General features: G+C 43.2%; 1 protein-coding gene across 3 annotated transcripts in view; it reads right to left on the reverse strand.

Moving 5' to 3' along the window:
• Window positions 1-26,638, reverse strand: part of fhip1aa (FHF complex subunit HOOK interacting protein 1Aa) — a 192,056-nt gene that overhangs the window by 35,872 nt on the left and 129,546 nt on the right. For all 3 annotated transcript variants that reach the window (XM_072553768.1, XM_072553356.1, XM_072552582.1), the window contains 3 exons: window positions 24,211-24,369; window positions 22,046-22,132; window positions 18,945-19,112 (listed from right to left, as the gene is read on the reverse strand). In XM_072553768.1, coding sequence (XP_072409869.1) covers window positions 18,945-19,112; window positions 22,046-22,132; window positions 24,211-24,369 — 414 coding nt within the window. The remainder of the gene's footprint in view (window positions 1-18,944; window positions 19,113-22,045; window positions 22,133-24,210; window positions 24,370-26,638) is intronic.

The following is a 26,638-nucleotide window of genomic DNA, read 5'->3' on the forward strand; positions in this document are numbered from 1 at the left end:
GTAGTGTGATTTTTTTCAAATCCCAGACATGTATACAGTAACTGTGAGAAAGGAATAGGTTCAATTTCCAACCACTCACCTTACGAGGGATTTCCCCAAAGTGGAAATTTGTTTCTTTTGATCAATGTTGGTGAAACAGACTTCTTACTTTAATTGCGGAGGAGTTTAAATGAATACTTTGCAAAAGCCTCACGGTGGAGGACACTAATAGAATTCTAAAAGAAATCTAAATAAAGGGGCTAAAGAGGGGAGAAAATAAACACAATAACTATCCCCAGAGAAAGTCTATTTGGGAAGATAATAGTGGTAAGGACCAATAAGTCCCCTGGACCTGATGGGATGCATCCTAGAATATTGAAGGCAGGAGCTACAATGATAGAGGACGCACTGGTAAAAATCTTCAAGGAATCTTTAGATTTTGGAAAAGTCATAGAGGACTGGGAAACTACCAAAGTAACACTTTATTTACGAAGGGAAGGAGGCTGACATCCACTCACTACAGGCCAGTTGGCTCAATGTCAGGTGTTGGGAAAATGTTGGAGTCCATTCCAGAGGATGTGATAGCAAAGCATTTAGAAATACATAATATGATCAAGCAGAGATGGCATGGCTTTACGAAGGGGAAGTCACGTATGAAAAATTTATTAGAATTCTTTGGGGAGGTAACAAACAGGATAGATGGAGGGAAAACATTGAAAACAATCCATTTGGACTTTTGGATAAGGTATCGCACGTAAGGCTAGTTAACAAGAACCTGTGGCTTTGGGTGATCATATATTAAACATGGGGAGAGGATTGAGTAGCTAATAGATAACAGAGTTGGGACAAAGGCAGCATTTTCAGCAATGATTACCTGAAACTAATGGAGATCTGTGCTGGAGCCACAATTACATAAAACGTAAATATTAATGACTTGTTGAGAAAAATAGCTGCACCATTGACAATCTTTCGGGATGCACAAATACAAGGGGGAAGGTAAGGTGTGAAGATGACAGAGTCTGCAGAGAGATTTAGACAGGCTAAGCAAATGGACATAAACTTGGCAGATGGAATATCATGTGGGAAAATATGACGTTATGCACTTGGCCAGGAAGTATGATGATTATCTAAATGGGGAAAGATTGCAGAAAGCTGTAGCATTTGGGGGTCCGTTTGACATGATTCACATAAGTTCAGCACGTAATAGGAAAGGCATTCAGAATATTGGTCTTGCTTAAAGGGAGCTGAAAAGACAAGGTAAATTCTTCCTTCCCATTTCCACTGGAACTTGGATTAAAGGGGACCATCCCTGAAGTATAGTCCTGAACGTCAGGGACACAGACAGCAACAAAGTAGCATATATTTTCAGTTCCTACTCAATAGCACCTTGGCATCGGTTTGATAGGTGAGGCACAGTTGTGCGTGTCTAATGAAGGGAGTGCATTACTAATAACCTCCATGCTTGCCCACTGCTATCTTTCATTACAAGAAAAAAAAAGGGAAGAGCAGGAAAATCCAACAAACAGGGGGAGATGTAAGTGATGACCATTTTGGCTAATTCTGCTGTTTTCATTTCTGGGGTATTTTGCCTGATGTATACTGTAAATCTCAATTCTCCCTTCTTTTAGTCCCACAATCCAGTTCAGTTCTGGTCATCGCTGCTAAGGGAAGGTACAAGGGTCCATGAGATGGTACAGAGGGATTTACCTGAATGGTTCCAGGATTGAGGGATTTCAGCTACAATTTGGGGAAGTTGAGGTTGTTCTCCTTGGAGAAAAGGAAATCAAAGACAGATTTAATTGAGACTTTCAAGATTATAACAGATCCAGATAAGACAAAGAAAAACTGGCCTCATTAATTGATGCTGCACTGACAAGGGGTCACAACCTTTAGAATCTGGGTAAAAGCTGGAGAAGGGGCAGAACCTGTGAGGAAAACCCTTTTGTTTAAACACAGTGAGTTGGTAATGAACTGAAACTCAATGCTTATAGAAGTGGGACAGCAAACACACCTACTGAACCCAAAAGTATATTCAAACTAAGAGCAATAGGGATAGAATGAGTGTGGACTGAGGAAGAAAACCTTAAGGGTTAATCTCTTCCTGAAGTCCAATTTTTCTTTAATTTAGCAATTAACTAAACTAAGCTAGATTTTATTCTAGCCTTAAGAAAGGGTATAGAAATTCCCTTCGAGCAACTTAACCTAGTTAATTACGTGGTTGATTAAAACTGATTCTCAGAAGTTGTTGGTTTTCAGAGATGGAAAGGACATTCCTCAGTGTGGATTTTGGTCCAAAAAACATAAACTGTGAGTTTGGTGAGAAAGGCTGAGGGGAGGTGCTCCTTTTTCCATTTGGTATTCAACTTTTCTCAGCCTTCAGTAATTGGCTGCTACTCTGGTATATGGAATAAACCAACTGGTGAGTAATTTGTAAGTTATTCTATTCAGTCTAACACAAACAATAGTTTTTAAAAGTCAAAATACGGCAGTTCAGCTCAGCCAGGTGGTACGTGTATTCCATGGTGCGAGAGAAGCAAGACCTTCCAGATGTGTCCGAAATGAATATGTCTGTCAGAACCGGGACCTGATGCACAAACCGAAGCTCTTGGTTTCTGAACTCAAGCAGCAGCTGCACTCATTGCTATGAATCTGTATATATAGCATGTTTGGGTAGATGGTCACACCAAAGGGTAGCAGCATACAGACAGACGGGGACTGAGTGACCACCGGGTATTCTAGGAGAATCAGGCAGTGCCTGGAGTCCCCTGAGTTGAGCTTGCTTGCTAACCAGGCTTTTCATTTTACTATTTGGGCTCCTCAGGGCAGTGCAGCCCAGACAGAGCCAGGTTTGTGGCTCCACGGATGGCTTGGTTATCCAGGAAGGGAAGAAGAAAAGTGGAAGAGGAGAGAGGATTCCCATAGTCAAGGATCGGACAGGCATTTCTACAGCAGTGAATGTGACTCCAGGATGGTGTGTGGACTAACAAAAACAGAGGCTGAAAACCAAATGCAGGAGGAACTCGGTAAATCTGGCTGCATCTATAGGGAGAGAAACAGACTTAAGGTTTCAAGTCCAATGTGATACTTCCTTGGGACTTGGGGTCTGTTGGTTTCCTGGTGCCAGAGTCATAGTTGCTGGAGAGGATATCTTTCTGAGGGACGGTGAACAGGACTTTTGGTGTTGTGGTCCACAAAGGTACTGACACCATGGGGGTAGGCAAAGGGATGAAACCCTGAAAACCCTGGTTTTATAATGTCATGAAGAAAATTAAAAGCTCAAGAAGGGTAATTTGAGGATTACTTCCACAGTCGTATGCTAGTCAACATAGTAACAGGAGGAATAATCAATTGACCACATGGTTGGAGAATTGGTGTAGGAAAGACAGCTAGAGATCGCTGAACGCTGTTGGGAAGGCATAAACTAGCTTGTAAGGGAGCTGTGAATCTGAGCGGTCACTCAAATCAGAAGGAAATAAAGTTGTTTGCAAGGAGTGTAAAAGTTGAGAGTGAAATGAGAAAGTGAAATGAAAGTGTGCATCAACTAAACTTGGAACATGAAATAATGGCAAAAAGACTTTGCCCAAATGCACGCAGCATTCACAATAAGGTAAATAATGTAACGGCAAAAATAAAGGGAAATAGGGATACCATACCTGCCATTAGAAAAATATGGCCAAATACGACAGCAGCATGTACAATGCTGGGAACAGAACGTTCAAATATATTCAGCATTTAGGGAGAGCAGGCTAGGAGGAAAAAGAGGTGGCACTGCACTGAGCAGCATTGGGATCAGTTCCTCAGGGAGGGAGGATCTTGGATTGGAAGAGCAAATCGAGAATCTGCTTGGATGGAACTAAACAAGGAGCAGCAGACAATGGTAGATTTTTTTTATATAGACCAACGACCTGTCATGGCAGCATGGGACATGGTTAAGTAGAGGATTAGTGAAGCATGTCACTGGAGTAATCACGGGTGACTTCAATTTACATGTAGATTGGGCAAACTTAATGAACAATAATGACATAAACAATGAATTTCAAACGTGTGTTAGGAACAGTTTTCTAGAGTGCTACATTGAGGAACTGACTAGAGACTGTGCTATTTATAATCTTGTATTCTGTATCAGGAAAGAGTTTATTAATAACCTGGTATAAATGACCCTTTAGGGACCAGTGACCATACGACAGTATTATACATTGTTTGAAAGTGATGTAGCTCATTTGAAGACAGGTGGTTACATTTGGACAAAGGAAGTTATAAAGATATGAAGGGCAACATGGCTGAGGGGGATTGGGAAAATACATTGTAAGGTATGATAGTACAAAGACAATAGATAGGCTTTAAATAATTATAAGAACCAGAAGTATTGCATATGCTGCTAATTAGAAATAAATAAATGTTGCTGGAGAAGCTCAGATGCTGCCACAGAAATCCAAGTTAACATTTTGGGTCCAGTGTCCCTTCCTCAAAACTGATGGTAGCTAGGAAAATGTTGGTTTATATGCAGTAAACAAGAGGTGGGAATAGAGCCCAGAGAGAGGAAAGCAGTTGGAGAGGAATGGAGTCAATAACGATCGGACTGGGATAAATCTAGTCGTTGCTTGTCTTACCAAAATGCAATACCTCACATTTATCCAAAATTAGATTTCATCTGCCACTCCTCGGACCATTGGTCCAACTGATCAAGATTCCTTTGTAAGCTTAGATAACCTTTTTCACTGTCCACAATACCAGCAATTTTGGTGTCATTCACAAGCTTACTAACCAAGCCTCCAAAATTCTTATTCAAATTGTTTACGTAAAACACAAACAAAAATGGACCCAGCACCAATCCTTGTGGAACACCACTGGTCACTGGCCTCCTGTCCAAAAAAAAACCCTCCACCACTATCTGCTGCTTCCTTCCATAAAGCTAATTTTGTATAAAATTAGCAAGCTTTCCCTGAATCCCATGAGATATAACTTTATTAATTTATCTACCATGCGAAACCTTGTCAACAGTTTTACTAAAGTTCATGTAGACAACATCAACTGCTCAGCCCTCATCAATCTTACTAGTTACTTCATTAGAAACCTCAAGTTTGAGAGACATGATTTCCCATGCACAAAACCATGCTAACTATCCCTAATAAGTCCTTTTCTCTCTAAATGTATGTAAATCCTATCTCTCAGAACCCCCTCCAACAACTTATTGATGTCAGACCTATAGGCCTATTCTTCCCTGACTTCTCCTTACAGCCTCTCTTTTAGAGAGGCAAAACATTAGGGCACCTGACCCGCAGACGATACAAATATCCCTCTAGGGACCAACCAATTCCTCCACTAACTTCCACAAAGTCCCGGGATACACTTGATCAGGTTCCACTTTTATGTTTGTTAAGACATTCAGCACCTCTTCTTCTGTAATTTGGACTGTTTTCAAGATATTAATATTTATTTCTGAGTTCTGTGGCTTCCATTTATTTCTCCACAGTAAAAACTGGCACCAAATATTTGGTTAGGATCTCTCCCATCTCCTCTGGTTCTGCACATAGATGATCCCTGTTGATTTTGTAGGGGCCCTATTCTCTCCTTAGTTGCTCTTAATGTAGCTGTAGAATCTCTCTGGATGATCTTTAAACATTTCTGCCAAGGCTATCTTGTATCCCCTTTTTGCCCTCCTAATCTCTCTCTTCAGAAGGCTCCTATACATATCATGTGGGCGGCATGATGGTACAGTGGTCAGCACTGCTGTCTCACAGCGCCAGAGACCCGGCTCAGGCGACTGACTGTGTAGAGTTTGAACATTCTCCCTGTGTCTGTGTGGGTTTCCTCCGGGTGCTCCAGTTTCCTCCCACAGTCCAAAAATGTGCAGGTTAGATGAATTGGCCATGCTAAATTGCCCGTAGTGTTAGGTGAAGGGGTAAATGTAGGGGAATGGGTCTGGGGGGGGGTTGCTCTTCGGAGGGTCGGTGTGGACTTGTTGGGCCGAAGGGCCTGTTTCCACACTAAGTAATTTAATCTAATCTAATCTAATCTAGTAATCTAATCTACTGTTATACTCTTTAAGAGATTCATTTAATCCCAATTCTTCTATACCTAATATATGACTCCTTCTTATTCTTGACCAGAGCCTCAATATCTTTATTCATCTATTGTTCCCTACTCTTCCCAATCTTACCCATCACTCTAACAGAAACACTAAATTCTCCTGGAGATCCAAGGGTTAAAGCAGGAGAAGCAATGAAGAAAATTAGTATTAGTAAGAAACTTATGATGGATAAACGTATGGTTATGTTGGATTCTAGTGGGTTTTGTGATCAGAGTTACCTAAATAAGGCATCCAGTTGTAAGGTATTTTCAGAGAGACTATGAATTTTGTTTGGAAGCAGTGTAAATATGATATACTGCACAACCATGATAATTGAGGGTGGCTCACCGATACCAGAGGACACACAGCCTATTGGCACAGACTATGTCCCTCTCATTAAAATTATGAAAACAGCATTCTGCTTTCTGGCTAAAGTTAAAAAAACTCCTCCCTCAATATCTTCCAGTCCAGTTTGCATCTAACAAAGATAGCTCCCTGATAAGGGCTATAACCTCTAAGGGCTGTAATCTGCCACCTGTCTGTCCCACATTGGCGCTTGAGTTCGTGCCCTGGTGTCCTTGGAGAGGGAACATGCAGTGCCCATCAATATTCTCGCTACTTCGACAGAGAGGTAAGCACTGCGGGAGACGCAATGTTTTATTTGCGTCTCTTCCTTCTTTCCCTCGCCTCTCCTCAATGGTTTGCATGTAAATACTGAATCAGCTACACTGGTAATTAAAAGAGGAAAAAACCAAAACAAAAATTCACAGTGATTTCAGTGGTGGGAAGCTCTCTCAGTTGTGCATAATATTACTTTGGAATGCATATTAAACAAAGTGCTGCCTGAAAAGGCTGACTCCTCTTTGACCCTGAGTGGTTGAGATATGCTCTTTGTTTATACTGTTACTGACATGTCAGAATCCTTTCAGCAATTAACATTGGGTAGCTGTTCACGAAATCAAGATGACCATTGTCACACTTTCATCTGTAGGTTACTTCCTTATTCTAACAATAAAACTTACTTCTCTAGACTTTGGATTGACAGGAGTATATATGGCACCAGATAAATCTTTGGTATCAGTTCAAATGAACATTTGACCTTGATGATCCCAGTGATAATTTAGACCTTTCTTTTGAACTTCTTATTTCTATTTACTATAAATAAGGAAAGCTCGTAACAATTCTGAGAGCAGTTATACTACACGGTAAATACGAGCTTGAAAGGGATCCCAGTTTCTATTAGAGCTGATAAATCCAAGGAACCTGATATTCCCCATCCCTGAAGGTTAGAAATTGAGATGGTAGATGCACGAGTGATCACATTCCAAAATGAGAGAGATTCTGGAACGGTTGCTGCGGATTGGAAGGTAGCAGATATCTTGCCCCACTATTTAAACTGAGAGGGAGAGAGAAAACAGGGATCAATAACCTTACATCAGTGGGAGGGAAAGTGATGGATTTTTTTTTTCCCTTATTTTCTATTGGACGTGCACATTACTGGCCAGGCCAGCCTTTATTGGTCATCCCCTAAACACCTCTGAACTGAATGGATAGTGACATTTCAGAGGGCAGGTCAGCATCATTCACCTTGGGTCTGCAGTCACATACAGACCAGAGTAGGGAAGGACAACTGATTTTCTTCCCTGGTGGTCGTCAGTGAACCAGATGGATTTTTGTAACAATGGCTGATAGTTTCATTTCCCGATTTTATTAAAGTGAATTGGAAATTCCACCAGCTGGCAGGGTGAGATTTGAACCTGTGTCTCCACAACATTAGCCTCTGGAACTACCTATCCAGTGATATTACCATTACACCACAACCTTCATCATGGATAAGATAGTGTCAGTGACAATGACCTGACTGGGAATAGTCAGCATAGATTGGTGCACAGGAATTGGGTTTGATGAATCTTTTGTTAGCTTTTTTGAAACTATTGCAAACAAAATTCATAAATGGGAGTTAGTAGACATTGGATACTTAAAGTTTCAAGAAGCTTTTGATAAAGGCCAACCCCCCTCCCCCACCTCGCCAAGCCCCAAGCCCCAAGAGATTGATGAGCAAAATTGAATTTTGTGGGATATTACTTGGCATTAAGGATTGGCTAGCAGACAGAAAGCAAAGAGTTGGAATAAACAGGCCATTCCCAAACTGAAACAAGAACAGAAACTGCTGGAGAAACTCAGCAGCATCTGTGGAGACAAAGCAGTGTTGATTTCTTCAGAAGACGAAGCATCATTGGATTTGAAATGTTAACTCTGCTTTCTCCCCACAGGTGCTGCCAGACCAACTCAGAGTTTCTCCAGTAATTTCTGCTTCGGTTTCAGATTGCCAGCATCCACAGTTCATAGAATCATTAAGACGTACAGCACAGAAACAGGCCCTTCAGTCCAACTCGTCCATGCTGACCAGATATCCAGATAAATCTGGTCACATTTGCCCGTATTTGGCCCATATCCCCCTCAACCCTTCCTTTCATACACCCATCCAGGTGCCTTTTAAATGCTGTAATTGTATCAGCCTCCAGCACTTCCTCTGGCAGCTCATTCTTTATGCACACCACTCTCTACGTGAGAAAGTAGCCCCTTAGGTCCCTTTTACATTTTTCCTCTCTCACCTTAAACTTTTGGTGAGGTGTTGGACCGCTGGTTTTGGACTCCAGCCTCAACCATGATCTTGGGTTCATGTTGTACTACATGTGACCCCACCACATTCTTCTGTACCTGAAAAATCTTCCTTACTTGGTCCTAGTCAAGTGTGTGGTGCTGGAAAAGCACAGCAGGTCAGGCAATTGATGTTCCAGGAATCCTGATGAATGGCTTTTGCTTGAAACAGCAATTCTCCTGCTCCTCGGATGCTGCCTGACCTGCTGTGCTTTTCCAGCACCACACACTTGACTGTAATCTCCAGCATCTGCAGTCCTCACTTTTGCCTGCTTTCCCCTTACTTGATCCTCCTGCCTAGAAATACTGTGTCTATGTTCTTCTCTCTCACTCTGCCTGTTGAAGGGGCTGCGCTCCGAAAGCCGATTACTTCAAATAAACCTGTTGGACTATAACCTGGTGTCATGTGACTTCTGACCTTCTCTACAGTAAACACTGCTGCAAAATACTTGCCTAGCATCTCCCCCATCTACTGCGGTTCCACACATAGGCTGCTTTGCTGATCTTTAAGGGTTTTTCTTCTGAGTTACCCTTTTGTCCTTAATGTTTTTATGAAATCCCTTCGGATTCTCATTAACCCTATTTGTCAAAGCTACCTCGTGTCCCCTTTCTGCCCTCCCAATTTCCCTCTTACTCCTACTGCCTTTATACCCTAAGGATTCCCTCAATCTCTGTTGTCTATACCTGACATATGCATCCTTCTTTTTCTTGATGAAAACCTCAATCCAGCATTCCCTACACCTATCTGCTTGTTCTTCACCCTAACAGGAACATACCGTCCCTGAACTCTATCTTATTTCTGAAGGTTTCCCATTTTTCAGCCGTCCCTTTACCTGCAAACATCAACTTTTTAAAGTTCTTGCCTAATACCGTCAACATTGGCCTACCTCCAATTTAGAACTTCAACTTTTAGATCTGGTCTATCCTTTTCCATCACTATTTTAAAACTAATAGAATTTTGGTCACTGGCCCCAAAGTGCTCCCCCACTGACCCCTCAGTCACCTGCCCTGCCTTATTTCCCAAGAGTAGGTCAAGTTTTGCACCTTCTGTAGTCGGTGAACTTTGCTCTCCTACCGCCAGGCTATGAATAGCAGAGTACTGTCAGGATCAGTACTTAAGAACTCAATATATATCAACAATTTGGATGGGGACCAAATATATTCCGAAGTCTGTGGATGATGCAAAGCTAGGTGGGAATATGTGCTCTGAGGAAGATGCAAAGTGACCTCAAGAAGATCAGGACAGACTATATGATTGGGCAACATGGAAGATGATACATAATGTGGAAAAATCTGAGCTTATCTACTTTGATAGGAAGAACATGTATGCAGTGTACTTCTTAAATGCTCCATGTTTGGAAAGTGTACATACAAAAAAAAGAATGTAGGTGCCTTTGACAATAAGACATTGAAGGATAGCATGCAGCATGCAATTAGGAAGGCTAATAGAATAGTAGCCTTTACTGCAAGAGGATTAGAGTACAAGAGTAAGGCAATCTTGCTTCAATTGTATAAGAGCATGGTTAGACCGCAGCTAGAGTACTGTGTGCTATTGTGGTATCAGCATCTCAGGGAAGGTATTAGTACCATAGAGGGAGTGCACCAAAGTCTCATGACACTTGTTCTGAGGATGATGCAACTAACTTTTAAAGAGTGATTGGGAAAACTGTTTTGTGTTCTCCACAGTTTTGAAAAATTAGAGGCGATCTCATTGAAATCTACAACACACTTAACGAGGTGGACAGGATAGATGCAGGTAAGATGTTAGCCTTGCCTGGAGAGTTTAAAACCAGGTTTGAAACAAGAGGAAAGCCACTTAAGACTAAAATGAGGTGAAGTTTCTTTTACTCGGGAAATTTGTAAATCTTTGGAATTCACTACCCAATCTTCTGTGGAAGGTTAGTTATTGAGTAAATTCAAAGGAAGGGATGACTGATTTCTGAAGAGCAATGACATAAAAGAGACATGGGCAAAGTGCTGGGAAAGGCTTCAAAGGAGATGATCAAGTATGACCTGGAATCGAAAACTAATCATCGGGACATTGCTATAAAGAAGTGTAGAGAAATATCACAGAAACATTAAAAAACACACCTTTGTTTTTATTTTAACACTTCTGTTTACTAGTGACAATAAATTTCCAGCAACACATTCCATCAATATTGGCTACTCTAACCAAGCTTCACAGAAGTATCTGCTCAACAGTGAACACAGAGCTCACCAACTTAAACACATTTTGGAGATTATTACATGGCCAGTCATCAGCTCCCATGTCCCACAAAAAAAAATGAAGAAATTTGAAAAAAATAGACCAACTATTTTATGTCCTCGGATTATATATTTCTTTGGAATTAACATCACTGATCACTCATTTAACAGCAACTCCAGAGAACAGTCATTGTATTTTACATTTTACTATTGCTACATGGTTTTCTAGTCTTTGCAAAGACAATAAGTAAACATCTTATCAAATAATGACATAACAAGGAAAAAGGTTTATTTAATGGTAAGTGGTTAAGCAAACTGTATTAAATATAAACAGTAAATTTACAGTCAACACACACAACTTACTAGGCATACCCAGAACATTATCGTAATCTCCTGAACCAGCTCTCGTTGAGTTGCAGTCTCTGGCCAATCCTACATGGCAATCTGCTGCACTCATGCATAGAGTCCCTGGCTTATCTCCATTTTTGATGGCTTCAGAACAACTGCAAACTTTGTGCAAGCCAGCCACAAATAAGTCCTTAAAATTCCTCTAACACAGATCAGAATAAAGCATTTTTTAAATGCTTTATCTTTCATGATTAAATTAAGCAATCTTTAATGCGCAGGATTCAAATTATATTTCCCTCCACAGGTAGAGCTGAAAATCAAATACACCCCACTGATTATTATCAAGGCTGAGACAGACCAATTTTTGGTCTCTCAGGCTATTGGGGTGTGCAGGATGCAGACACCAAATTGAAGTTGAAACTGAAGATCAATCATGATTGTATTGAATGATCAATCAGGTTCAACAGATGGTTTGCTCCTGTTTCTATTTGTTACATCCTTCCATTCTTATAGACTTTAAAATTGCCACAAGACTTTTTTAAAAGGTAAATGACTTAGGGTGAGTCATTGATTACAACAGGCGAACTCACTTGACTGCTGTTCGAACAGTTCAATAGTTTCTCGTTTGCACTAGTTACAATTTGCAATTTATAACAATGCATCCCTATTTTGTTAGCGAATAGGTAAGCCATTCTATAAAAACCCTGTGTTACAGCATGGAAAACAGACCCTTTGATCCAATCAACCCATGCCAATCCCCCATATTCCCAAATTAAACTAGCCCCACTTGCCTGCACTTGGCCCACATCCCTCCAAATCTTTCTTATTCATGTACTTATCCAAACGTCTTTAAAATCTTTTTTAAACTGTACTCATATCCACCACTTCCTCTGCCAGTTCATCCCACACACTTTGTGGCAAAAATATGCCCTTTGTATCCATTATAAAATCTTTCTCCTCTCACCTTAAAAATATGCTCCCTAGTTTTTGAACTCCCCACCCTGGGGAAAAGACCTTTGCTATTCACCTTATCTAGGTTCATAGAACCTCCTCGATCCTCACCTTCCACGCCACCAAGCTTCAGATATAATGCATCATCCTCTGTCATTTCTACCACCTACAGTCAGACCCCACCACCAGCGATATATTTCCCTCCTGACCCATATCTGCATTCCACTGACACCAATCCCTCTGCGACTCCCTCCATGCCCCCCACCAATCCATCCCTGCTCTCAGCGCCTTCCCCTGCCACCACAAGAGGCATAAACCTGCACCCACATCTCCCCCTTCACCTCCATCCAAAGCCCCAAAGAATCCTTGCACATCCAGCAGAGATTTTCCTGCACATCCAAACGTCTCATCTACTGCATCTGTTGCTCTCGATGTGGTCTCCTCTACATTGGGGGGACAGGAAGCCAACTTGTGTGATAGTTCAGAGAACATCTCCAGGACACATGCACCCAAAAACCTTGCCACCCTGTGGCTGAACACTTCAAATCCCCCTCCGACTCTGTCAAGGACATCCAAATCCTGGGCCTCCTCCACTGCCAAATCCAAGCCACCAGACGCTTAGAAGAAGAACACCTCAAATTCCTCCTTGGAACCCTCCAATCACACAGCATCAATGTTGATTTCACCAGTTTGCTCATCTCCCCTACCCCCCCATTTTATCCCAGATCCAAACTTCCTACTCAGCACCAACCTCTTGAACTGTCCGACCTGTCTATTTTCCTTTCCACCTCTCTGCTCCAGTCTGTCACCATCACTCCCGACCTTCACCTATCTATTACCTTCCAAGCTTCCTTTGCCCCAGCCCCACACCCCTCCCATTTATCTCTCAGCCCCCTTGGGACCCCCACATTCCTGAAGAAGGGCTAATGCCCGAAACGTTGACTCTCCTGCTCCTCGGATGCTACTTGACCTGCTGTGTTTTTCCAGCACCACACTTCTTGGCTCTGACTCTCCAGCATCTGCAGTCCTCACTTTCTTCTGGTTTTATAAATCTCTGTGAGGTCATCCCTCAACGTCCTACGCTTCAGTCAAAAAAAGCATCAGTCTATCCAGCCTACTTTTGTAACTCAAACCCTCCATTCCTAGCAACATCCTGGTCAATGTTTTCTGAATCCTCTCCAGTTTGAGAATATCCTTCTTATAAAAAGGGCAATCAAAACTACACACTGTACTGCAAAAGAGCCCTCACCCACATGCTATACAACTTCAACATGAAGTCCCAACTCCTGTACTCAAAAGGTCTGAAGGCAAACATGTTAAATATCTTCTTAACCACCCTGTCTGTGATGCAAACTTAAAAGAATTATGTAACTGAATCCCTGGGCATTTTTAACTTTACTTGCAATAGAAGCGAAAAACACTCTGTTCATCCCTTTCAATAAATCCCTCCACACCATTACATTCCCTCACAAGGGTACACTAATTTATAAACACTGTTCCTCATTCCACACTCCCCTCTCCACATTATACACCGATGCCCATTTTCTACTGGTCCTCTCACAACCACTAACTCCTCCCAACACCCCCCCCTTTTCTTCCATTTCATTTGGGGCTTTACATCTGTCATGTATCTCTGCCACCCTCACTGCACCTTACTTCTGCTTCAGTTCTCACTGCAGGCACTATACAGACAAGTCCGACACATCAGCTTTCACCGGCATCTCACTTGAACAACCTTTTAACCATTATTTGTGACCCTCATTTGCCACAGAAAATATGAAAAAAAGTATCAACATTTCAAGTTGCATTTTCTCAAGTTGACCAGCTGTTTATGCCCAACTTCCACACACCATCTTATCCCTTTACACCTTCCTCTTAAACCTCCACTGGAGCAAGCAGAAGATTCCGCAGAGAGAGATATTCTTTCTCCTTCTCTCCCCAGCGCTTATTCAGACCCTGACATTCTGCATGGGTTTGAGACACTGGCTCTGGGAGTGGTGAACTCGGCACCGGGTCCTATAGCAAGGAGAACCCAGGAGACGGTTCACCAGATGACAGATGATAGCTTCACAAGCCCTACTCTGTCAAGGAAACTACGCTATGGAGGTGCCAGTGTTGAACTGGGTTGGACAAGGTCAGAAGTCTCACAACACCAGGTTACAATCCAACAGGTTTATTTGGAGGCACTAGCTTTGGGAGCACTGTTGCTTCATCAGACGAGAATGACCTTGTAAATGAAACTGTTAGTCTCACACATGCAGTTATAATGGAAAGTCTGTCTAATGTGAGCGTGTGTGGAGTCTGCTTCCAATCAGTTATGTATAGTCTCACAAAGCCAAGGATTCTGCAGTCCCAACACGGGGCAGTCAGTATTCACAGCCTTTATAGTTTAGGAAGCTTAAACTAAAATAACTTTGGGTTGAAACAGAGAATTGTTTCATTCGTTCTCATGTTTCTGAGAACAACATATATTGTTGATTGGGCCTTTAAATGCAGCTCCAGTGGCTCTGAGAGACTAATCCTGACAAGGTTTACAGGCACTGGGTCAGAATTGTCAATTAAAATGACACTGTGGTCCTGACCGCATCACAGGATTCTTATTTTAATACAGCCACAAACCAGACTGAGCAGCTACTTCCGTGATTTTTAAAAATGCTGCTGTTAATACAATGGGAACATACTGAGAATACGTCCTTAAGTACTTAATCATTATTTTAACAGCCTGCCTAAAGTAAGAAGTTTTAAATAAAGGAATTCTAAAGTAAATTAGATATTTATTTGGTAGAGGTTTGCAGGGTTAGGGGGGAAAAAAACAAATCAGAGGCTTGGGATTGCTCTTATAAACAGCTAACAGAGACACAATAAACTGAATAGCTTCCTTCTGTGCTGTGTGGTTTTACGCGGAAACTTCTCGTTTTATTGTCAATTGAAGAACAGCTATATTTCAAAAATCTTAAATGATTAATTCCTTCTACAAAAGGCACTCAAATAATTCCTTAAACATCTGGTGCATTTTTCATCACTTTACTTAAACAAAGGTTTTTTTTTCCTTTCGGAATGGTCTCTTACAGTGAATCCACAAACCCAACACTGACAATCTTGATGCTTTTGCTAATCTAAATGCAGTAGCTTTCTTTCAGAATTGAGCAGGTAATGAAAGTCGTTCTTCCCATTTCTGAAGCTGGCTTCTTTACTGACCTGCTGTCAGGTGACTAACCAATATTGGCAGGGGCCTCACAGACTTCACTTTCTTAGTCCATCTGATATACGGTTGTGGAGACCAGGGGAAGAATTCAGAGCATTTCAGGCTAACATAAAATCAATGTTTCGGGCAAAAGCCCTTCATCAGGAATAAAGGCAGTGAGCCTGAAGCGTGGAGAGATAAGCTAGAGGAGGGTGGGGTGGGGAGAAAGTAGCATAGAGTACAATAGGTGAGTGGGGGAGGGGATGAAGGTGATAGGTCAGGGAGGAGGGTGGAGTGGATAGGTGGAAAAGAAGATAGGCAGGTAGGACAAGTCATGGGGACAGTTACTGAGCTGGAAGTTTGGAACTAGGGTGAGGTGGGGGAAGGGGAAATGTGGAAAGTGTTGAAGTCCACATTGATGCCCTGGGGTTGAACTGTTCCGAGGCAGAAGATGAAGCATTCTTCCTCCATGCTTCAGGCTCACTGCCTTTATTCCTGATGAAGGGTTTTTGCCCAAAATGTCGATTCCGAAGCTCCTTGGATGCTGCCTGAACTGCTGTGCTCTTGCAGCACCACTAATCCAAAATCTGCAGTCATTGTTTTTACCTCGTTCTTTCTCCAGGCGTCTGGTGGTGAGGGAGCGGCGGTGAAGGAGGCCCAGGACCTCCATGTCCTCGGCAGAGTGGGAGGGGGAGTTGAAATGTTGGGCCACGGGGCGGTGTGGTTGATTGGTGCGGGTGTCCCGGAGATGTTCCCTAAAGCGCTCTGCTAGGAGGCACCCAGTCTCCCCAATGTAGAGGAGACCACATCGGGAGCAACGGATACAATAAATGATATTAGTGGATGTGCAGGTGAAACTTTGATGGATGTGGAAGGCTCCTTTAGGGCCTTGGATAGAGGTGAGGGAGGAGGTGTGGGCACAGGTTTTACAGTTCCTGCGGTGGCAGGGAAAGGTGCCAGGATGGGAGGGTGGGTTGTTTGGGGCCTGGACCTGACCAGGTAGTCACGGAGGGAACGGTCTTTGTGGAAGGTGGAAAGGGGTGGGGAGGGAAATATATCCCTGGTGGTGGGGTCTTTTTGGAGGTGGCAGAAATGTCGGCGGATGATTTTGTTTATGCGAAGGTTGGTAGGGTGGAAGGTGAGCACCAGGGGCGTTCTGTCCTTGTTACGGTTGGAGGGGTGGGGTCTGAGGGCGGAGGTGCGGGATGTAGACGAGATGTGTTGGAGGGCATCTTTAACCACGTGGGAAGGGAAATTGCAGTCTCTACAGAAGGAGGCCATCTGGTGTGTTCTGTGGTGGAACTGGTCCTCCTGGGAGCAGATACGGCGGAGGCGGAGGAATTGGGAATACAGGATGGCATTTTTGCAAGAGGTAGGGTGGGAAGAGGTATAATCCAGATAGCTGTGGGAGTCGGTGGGTTTGTAAAAAATGTCAGTGTCAAGTCGGTCATCACTAATGGAGATGGAGAGGTCCAGGAAGGGGAGCGAGGTGTCAGAGATGGTCCAGGTAAATTTAAGGTCAGGGTGGAATGTGTTGGTGAAGTTGATGAATTGCTCAACCTCCTCGCGGGAGCACGAGGTGGCACCAATGCAGTCATCAATGTAGCGGAGGAAGAGGTGGGGAGTGGTGCCAGTGTGATTACAGAAGATCAACTGCTCTACGTAGCCAACAAAGAGACAGGCATAGCTGGGGCCCATACTTGTGCCCATGGCTACTCCTTTGGTCTGGAGAAAATGGGAGGATTCAAAGGAGAAATTGTTAAGAGTGAGGACCAGTTCGGCCAAACGAATGAGAGTGTCAGTGGAAGGGTACTGTTGGGGATGTCGGGAGAGGAAAAAACGGAGGGCTTGGAGGCCCTGGTCATGGCGGATGGAGGTGTAGAGGGATTGGATATCCATGGTGAAGATGAGGCATTGGGAGCTGGGGAAACAGAAGTCTTGGAGGAGGTGGAGGGCGTGGGTGGTGTCTTGAACGTATGTGGGGAGTTCCTGGACTAGGGGGGATAGGACAGTGTCGAGGTAGGTAGAGATGAGTTCAGTGGGGCAGGAGCATGCTGAGACAATGAGTCGGCCAGGGTGGTCAGGCTTGTGGATCTTGGGAAGGAGGTAGAACCGGGCAGTGCGGGGTTCCCGGACTATGAGGTTGGAAGCTGTGGGTGGGAGATCTCCTGAGGTGATGAGGTTCTGTATGGTCTGGGAGATGATGGTTTGGTGATGGGGGGGTGGGGTCATGGTCGAGGGGGCGGTAGGAAGAGGTGTCCTCGAGTTTTCTGCCGAGGACATGGAGGTCCTGGGCCTCCTTCACAGCCACTCCCTCACAACCAGACGCCTGGAGAAAGAACGCCTCATCTTCCATCTCGGAACACTTCAACCCCAGGGCATCAATGTGGACTTCAACAGTTTCCTCATTTCCCCTTCCCCCACCTCACCCTAGTTCCAAACTTCCAGCTCAGCACTGTCCCCATGACTTGTCCTACCTGCCTATCTTCTTTTCCACCTATCCACTCAACCCTCCCCCCGCCCCCGACCTATCACCTTCATCCCCACCCCCACTCACCCATTGTACTCTATGCTACTTTCTCCCCACCCCCACCCTCCTCTAGCTTATCTCTCCACGCTTCAGGCTCTCTGTCTTTATTCCTGATGAAGGGCTTTTGCCCAAAATGTCGATTTTACTGCTCCTCGGATGCTGCCTGAACTGCTGTGCTCTTCCAGCACCACTAATCCAAAAAACATAGGAACAGGAGTAGGTCATCAGGAAGGACGTACACATTGCTGAAGAGGTTTACGAGAATGATTCCAAGGATGAGAAACTTCAGTTGTGACGATGGAGCGGAGAGATTGAGACTGTTCTCCTTAGTGAGGAGAAGGCTAATAGGAGATTTGACTGAACTTTTCAAAATGACGAGAAGTATGAGCTGAGCAGTCAGAAATAAAGACTGTTCCTGCCTGTAAAGGATCAAGAACATTGTTGCAGAGTGAGTGATCCAGGGTTGGAATGTGTAACCTGGAAATGTGGTGGAGGCAAATTCAATCAAGGCATTCAAGGCAGCGTGAAGATGATTATTTAAATAGAAACTCTGTGCAGGGTTCTGGGGAGAGGATAGGAGAACTTCACCAGGTTTATAATGCTCATTCAGAGAGCTATGTCTTCTGTGCACCTTACTAATTCTGTGACGGTGTTAACATCCATGGGAAGTCTCCACCCCACTCTACCTTACGTATGATTGACTCCCACATTCCAGCATTAATCACTACACCGCCAGAGGCAAGAATCCTGGCTGACTTTTCTCTCTCCCCTAATCTCACTGAGCCAATGCAACGGTCCCCATTCCTACCCAACACTAACAAGATCAAACAAATCAGTCAAAGAGCTTGGTGACCTTGCTGCCGGAGGATTTTGGAGTTGCCCTCATTAATTTAAAGTCCCTCGGGCAGTACGTTGCCTACATTATTGCTTGTGCATTCTTAAACAATTGTGTCGAATATAATTATGGAATTATAAACCAAGAGCACAGCTTCGGTCAAAGCAGAAAGTAACCTTACCCGAAAGGGAGTGTTAATTCGGCTGACAAGTGTATCTAGAATCAGCACATTTTCATGCTCATGCAACAGAATAAAGCTCAGGAAGGTCTGCAGCAGCGCGGGCTCCGAGATACTGCGGAGGAACAAGTCCAGGTATGCTGTTGTTGTCATCACTTCTTCCACAGTCAACTAAAAGGAATAGAAATATCATATCAAGTGTTACTGAGAGGGGGAGTTCAGTACCTCAGACGTGCTGGCAATCCACTCAGCTCAATGTCTTCAGACACTGACTTTCTATGATAGCGGAAAACAAATTATAGCATACTGGCAGCTCATTTCCCACGTCTTCCAACTCGGATTCACATGGAAGTCATTAGGCTTAAAAACCACGTGAGATCTAAAGTTGATTTGTTACCACACATTTTCCACTAACTGTTGCAAAGTTAAAATGTACACACCAGTGTGCACCCACCCTCCGAAAACCATCTGTCGTTTTTGGTTCTCGCAGTCGAGAAACGTTTGCTCTTCCAAATCTTGGAGCTATTTTTCTGTCAAGTTCAACTTGAGGTGTTACAAAATGGGGAAGGCAAGATGTATGATAATCAAGAACCCTTCATTGTTTAACATTCACAATATGTCAGAAACTCAAGAATGTGTCTTACAGGCAGACGTTACTCAACGATGCTACGATGCCTGTACGTTACAGTACTGCAAATTCCCACAATGGGGATATTTGCACTACAAATGGGGAGGAGGATAAAGAGAGTTACAGTGGTGAAAAACAACCAAAATAAGCCTGAAAGCAAATGAAGGAAAACCTGTCAAAGGATTTCATTAAGCAAGCAACTTGTACCTTGAACATTAACTGAGGGCACCTTTAAGGCACTGAGCCAACCTGAGCAGCTTCTCACTCCTTAATGCATAGGAAAAATGCAGCAATGGATATTTGTTAATTGTAACACAAAGTTACAATTATTGATGTACTTGGTATTAATAAAATGGGATGAATAAAGATAGTTCTGCGCCTTTCCATATGCCACAAGGTCTCTTCAGTTCTGTATGATTCTGTGGTTCCTCAATAGCCAACCTGTAACTAGTAGTTCTATCACCAAATAACATTCACAGCTACAGTATCATAACTCTGCACAAGTTATGGTCATTTTTGACACTCACTCTTGGCTCCAGTACCCAGTGAAGGTAACAACTCTGACTGCGATTGTCTATCAGAGCTGATCTGTGTTTGAATTACACACATCAAAACTGAGAGGTACAGACTAACTCCACAGCCCATGACAAAAGGGTATGCAGAGTGCTAGGGCAGCATCACCTTCCTCTTACATGGCCTCAGTGTGGTCTCAAACATGTGTGCAGTGGTGCGTGGTTTAGGGACAAAGTTGAAGCTCTTGAGTTTGTAAGAGCCTAAGTCTGTGCAGTTTTGGGCACAAGCCTCATTCCTGATGAAGGGCTTATGCCCAAATCATCGACTCTCCTGCTCCTCAGAAGCTGCCTGACCTGCTGTGCTTTTCCAGCACCACACTCTCGGCTCTGATCTCCAGCGTCTGCAGTCCTCACTTTCTCCTAAGTCCGTGCAGCTATATGTTTTGACAGCCAGAGTATATTCTGGGGGCCTGTTAACTCAACACCCATCCTCTCAGAGATCATCTCCGAGCACAGGTGACAAGAGAAAAAATGTCTGCCCTAAACCCCATTCTCACCAGGCTCGACAGACTTTATAAGTAGAGGAATAGAGCGCAACAGTCAAGAAGATTTGCATAAAAGAATTTAACCCCGCTATGACTATTCCCGGACACCCGAAGGAGGTGAGGGAGGGAGGCTAACAGGAGAAGTACAGGGCTTGTGAACTCCCTACACTTAAACTAAACTGAACAACATCGCATGAGGCAGTGGACTTGGGACTACCTCATCCTGAGCACCAGATATGATAAACAAATATTTTTATATTTTTGTAGGAATTACAGTACTGGAGGCAGCCTGTGGCTGCTGGTGTTAGCACTTCCTCCTGTAACCCCATTTTAACTCCAAAATGTTTTTTAACCGTCCTTCATTCTGAATATTCCTCTTTCCTTTTGATAAAATTTGACTTCAGCATAAAACTACAGGAAGGGTGCCATACGGTAACAGTTCTCAATTCGTCGCTTCCTCCTTTGGTCTTCAAGTGAGAATCATTGACCTCTGTTTTCTCATTGAGTCATACAGTACGGAAACACACCCTTCAGCCCAACTCATCCATACAGACTGGGTATCCCAAACTGAACTAGTCCCATTTGCCTATGTTTGGTCCATATCCCTCAAAACCTATTTATGTAGCTGTCCAAATGTCTTTTAAATGTTATATAATTGTGCCTGCATCTACCACTTCCTCTGGCAGCTCAAAATGATCATTCTGTATTTACTCAGGCCTCCCGCACTGTTTTAATTACTGTCCTTTTTCAGTGTTATTCCCAATCACCAGGTTACTACAGTCTCCAACTCCGTCAGAAATGCTGCTGGCCATGTCTATTCCCACCTCGTTCTCTCCCCGAATCCTTTCAATTCCAATCCTCTGACCACTTGTCCTGTTCGTTTAATTCCACTTCTCTCCAGAGAGACTCTGATTCCCGGTTTCCCTCTATCTTCTCCAGTTATTCCCCACATCTCCGAACCCAGCTCATCTCTTTTTGATTTATTTGGTCACAGTAAAGGCTCAATATGTTATTGTTGTCATGAGAGGTCAGCTCACTCAACTTAGACCAAAGACAGAATGTAGATACTTCCAACTCAGTATAATTCTACATCTGCTACTGAAACAGCAGGAAATTTTTTATTTTTCCGTTTATGATTAATAATTCTGGAATCAGTTAGCCTTTACTGCGGTCCAAACCTCTGGATGCTGGCAGTACACATTCCCCTGTACTTCTGAGGATATGCGTTACATATTTCTATACTCTTAAATCAGTGGGGGAGCTAAAATAACAATGTACATGGTCATCATTTCCCCCAAATATTTGTGCATATATACCATCTCAGGCTAAGGATAAAGCAGTATGTATACAAAACTTTAATACAGCACAATTCACAATTAGAAAGTCTATCTAGGGATCGGCAACAAATAACCCACTAACTTTATGTAGTGCAGGAGCCAAGACAGGCACGAGGAATCCATTGTAGATGTAGTTTACCAGTTGATTACGTATCATAGGATGAGCCACCTAAATCAGAAACAGAATTAAACAAAAGGTTGAAATCACCCGAGTGCAATGGATTGTCTTTAAACTGAGACAATAAACTATAGAGCCATGTCTGAGCCATGACAAAGATTAACAAGGGTGGAAGACAAGGCGGGGAAATTCACTTGGGTGATCGCACTCCTGCATTTCAAAAACAGAGAGATTATAACAGAAAAGATTTTACTAGATGCAAGGTAGATTTATAATGACTTAAACAAAGAACTGTTTAAATTGGTCAAAAAGAATTGCTTTGGAACTTTCAGCATCACAAGGACAGATTCTGAAATTATGCTCAGGTCTGAGAGTTGGACTCTGCAGTTCAAAATAGCTGTGAAATGAAACCTTGATTCTGTTTCATACCTTGGTCGACATGGATCAGTTTGGCTGAAGGGTGTGTCTTTCTGCTGTAGGGCTCTATAATGCACCTTTGTTTTGAATAATGTGCAAACATTTCTTACTAAGAAATTGGAAATCCCAGATGGCCTCCTTCATCAAAGACCGCAATTTTCACTCCCACGTGGTCAACAATGCCCTCCAGTACATCTCCTCCATTTCAAGCACCTCTACCCTTGAACCTGACCCCTCCCAACAAGGATAGAACCACCCTGATCCTCACCTTCCACCCCACCAAACTCTGGATACAACGCATCTCCGCCACTTCTGCCACCTACAAACAAACCCCACCACTAGGGATATCTTTCCACCCCCATCCCTAACTGTGTTCCGGACAGACCATTCTCTCCGTGACTCCACATCCCTCACCAGCCCACAGCTCATTCCGGGCACCTTCCTCTGCCAGCACAATAGTACAAAGCCTGTGCCCACACCTCCACCCTCAAGGCCCCAAAGAAGCCTTCCACATCCATCACAGATTTACCGGCACTTCCACATGTCACCTACTGTATCTGCTGCACCCAATGTGGTCTCCTGTACATCGGGGAGACAGGACACTAACTTGCGGATCGTTCCAGGGAACATCTTTGGGACACCCTAATCAACCAACCCACCGCCCCATAGTTGAACATTTCAACTCCCCCCACCCCCTCACCCCGCCAAGGACATGCAGGTCCTGGGCCTCCTCCATCGCCAAACCCTAAACACCCGACACCTGAAGGAGGAACACCTCATATTCCGCCCTGGGACCCTGCAATCACACGGGATCAATGTGGACTTCACCAGTTTCCGCATTTCGCGTCCCCCCACCTTATCTCAATCCCAAGCCTCCACTCAGCACTGCCATCTTCACCTGTCCACTTCCTTCCCATCCACCTGCTCCACCCTCCTCTCCGACCTATCACCTTCCTCCCACCCCCCACCTTCATCTACCTATCACAATCCCAGCTACTTTCACCCCCAGCCCCACTCCCCTCCCATTTTTTATCTCAGCCCCCCCCCGGCCCACAAGCCTCATTCTGATGAAGGGCTTCTTCAGCTCCTCGGATGCTGCCTGACCTGCTGTGCTTTTCCAGCACCACATTCTCAACGTAGGAATTGGAATTCTGATAAATCAACTAATACATTTGCACAGTTAATAAATCAGATGGAAGAAATCTGAATGGGAGTCGATATGATGTCCTAAATGTGAAACTAGATAAAGTGCGATGCATATGAAGACTGTGCACACACATACTTCACAGACAATAGGACCAATAAACTCTCCTGTGGAATTACTCACTCCAGTCAGAGGCTGTGCTAACGTCAGATGTCTGAAGTACAACTGCTAAAACGCATCAAGTAACGTGCACTATTTGCAAGAGTTTGTTATCGGTTCAGAATTTGTACGTTTTAATTAAACAGTGTGTGTGTGTGTGTGTGTGTTTTTGTGTGTGTGTGTGTGTGTGTGTGTGTGTGTTTTTGTGTGTGTGTGTGTGTGTGTGTGTTTTTGTGTGTGTGTGTGTGTGTGTGTTTTTGTGTGTGTGTGTGTGTGTGTGTGTGTGTGTGTGTGTGTGTGCTATATCGACTAAGCTCAGCTGAAATCCAACACTCCAGGTTTTATCGAGGCTAAACAGTAAAAGGCCAGTGCCTTGCACTGTGTGGACATGTTGGCGGGATGTCTTTACCTGTATTACTGCATTGCAGAACTCCAGGGAGTTCATGAATTGTACAAGTGTAGGAATATGCATCCAGTCCTCCCGCTGCAGGTAGTGCCATTCATCAGACCTCACTTCCAGTTTCGTGGGCAGTGACGAGTACAGACCGCTCAGTCCTGTGGCTAGCACCTGCCGGTTACATAATTGAGAGAGAGAGGGGAAGAAACCAAAACACTGGAATTATAAACAAATCCATTCAAATATCTCTTAATACAGGATGGCATAAATCTTAAATCAAGGAAAACAAAACTGCAATTTGTAGAAATCAAACAAAAACAGGAAATACTGAAGAATGCTCTGGGAAGAGAAACAGAATTGAGGCCAACGAATTGGAAATAGAGGAATAAATATTACATCAATCAACAATGTACTTTCTTCCTCAAAATTCTTTGTAAATTGCAAAATGTTGACTCTTGCTTGGATCGTCATAGGTCTTACAACCAGAAGCTCTCACAAGGTCCTGCCAAGAGGTGGTTATCATTAAGCTTTGATTTTTGGTGCCAGGTACCAACACCGTCCGAGAGCGATTGAATTATTAAATAAAATTAAAATTGACCACTAATCATCAACGTAACTCTCAAATGGTTCTGTATCATCTTTAGAGCCATGATTAGGCTTTTAAATTTGGGTTACTCACAGGCAGTGGATTAGACACTAATTAAGAATGTTTTTTTATCTGATATACTCATTTCAGTTGTAGTCATCAAACTACACCATGCTGTCACACAAATATGTCTTTCAAAGAAAGAATAACTTTAATAAAAATTATTTTCTATAAAAATGCTGATTGTGCTGCTGTATGGCAGATTCTACATATAAATGTGGTTGATCTGTAAATAAACTTGGGCAAAATCTTGAACAGTTAAAACTAGCTCAATTTTGAAAGCCTCAGCATATTATAAGAGCTACTATCTATAATAAGGATGCAGGAAATCTGTTACCCTTTCTCTCTCAACTCTGGTTTCACTCATTACTGCTCTCAATACTCCCGTTATTTAAACGCCCCGCCATCTTTTGCGCTTCATCACGGTTCTTTCATTTTTTGTTCTTTTTAATTCATCCAAGACACTATTTTCCTGCCACCTATATTCCCCGGACATATATTTTATAGTTTGACTTGTGTTATGCCACAAGGTGACCTTTGTTACAGTACTTTCTGTATCGGGTCAAAAGCATCACTCAAAGCCTACACAGCCTGAAATGTAAAAGCTAAATTCTTTCCTTCTGTCATCACTCTAGGAGTGGCTGCTGCTCTTCCATTGTGTAATGTCCTACATTATCAGTGCTTGAATGAAACACATTTCAAAAGCCTGGCTTCAGTTTAATCCTTCAATAGTAAGGTGCGTAAATTATTTATTTTCTCAGACAAGATTAATGCCTTGCTATTATTCTGCTTCTGTATGATTGAAGCTGAATTGACTTTTGTTAAAACCAAAACCACATGTTACAACTCGATAACACCATTGACGCATCAGCCTTTGTTGACATACCCTGAAAAATTCCTCATGAATTGGATTGTAAGTTGTAAATAGAGGTTGTTTGATGACTTGATTTACTTTCAACATTTCGAAAATTGATCATTTCCGTTGATTAAGTTGTTGGTTGGAGATAATTTCCAATGCTCATTTTTCCCTGGTCAAAATAAATCAACAACTTCAATTTGTTTTGGAGCCCTCACAAAACACAGGGTCAGGATTGCCCTTTGACCAAGGTTTCTGAGGAGTGTGTGCCCTTAGTCTCACAAGATTGATCCAGGTATCTTGACGGACATATGCATCACTGAGTCTGAAACTGACTGCTGTCGATTCCAAACAAAAGCACAGAGCAGGCCCTCAGTGTGTTTGTGATAGGTGTCAGGTAGATAATACAATTGAGAACCAAGAAAGTTTAGAAAAGGGGTGAAAAAGCAAATTAGAACCCCTGCATTGTGGAAACAGGCCCTTCGGCCCAACAAGTCCACACTGACCCTGCGAAGAGTATCACACCCAGACTCATTATCCAATTCTCTACATTTTCTCTGACTAATGCACCTAACCTACACATCCCTGGACATTCTGGGCAATTTAGCATGTCCAATCGACCTAACCTGCACATCTTTGGACTGTGGGAGGAAACCGGAGCACCCGGGGAAACCCACGCAGACATGGGAAGAATGTGCAAACCCCACACAGTCAGTTGTCAAAGGCTGGAATTGAACCTTGGTCCCTGACACTGTGAGGCAGCAGTACTAACCACTGAGCCACCATGCCACCCTAAATAAGCGAAGCAAAGAGAAGCTATGAGAAAAGACTTGCAGCTAAGATAAAGGGGTGTCCCAAAGTCTTCTATCAGCATAAAAAAGGCTCATAAAAAATTGTAAAAAGAAGAATAGGGCAGATTCCAGACCAAACGGTGGACG

The sequence above is a fragment of the Chiloscyllium punctatum genome, chromosome 1 (genome assembly GCF_047496795.1).
Source record: "Chiloscyllium punctatum isolate Juve2018m chromosome 1, sChiPun1.3, whole genome shotgun sequence".
NCBI classification, from domain to species: domain Eukaryota; kingdom Metazoa; phylum Chordata; class Chondrichthyes; order Orectolobiformes; family Hemiscylliidae; genus Chiloscyllium; species Chiloscyllium punctatum.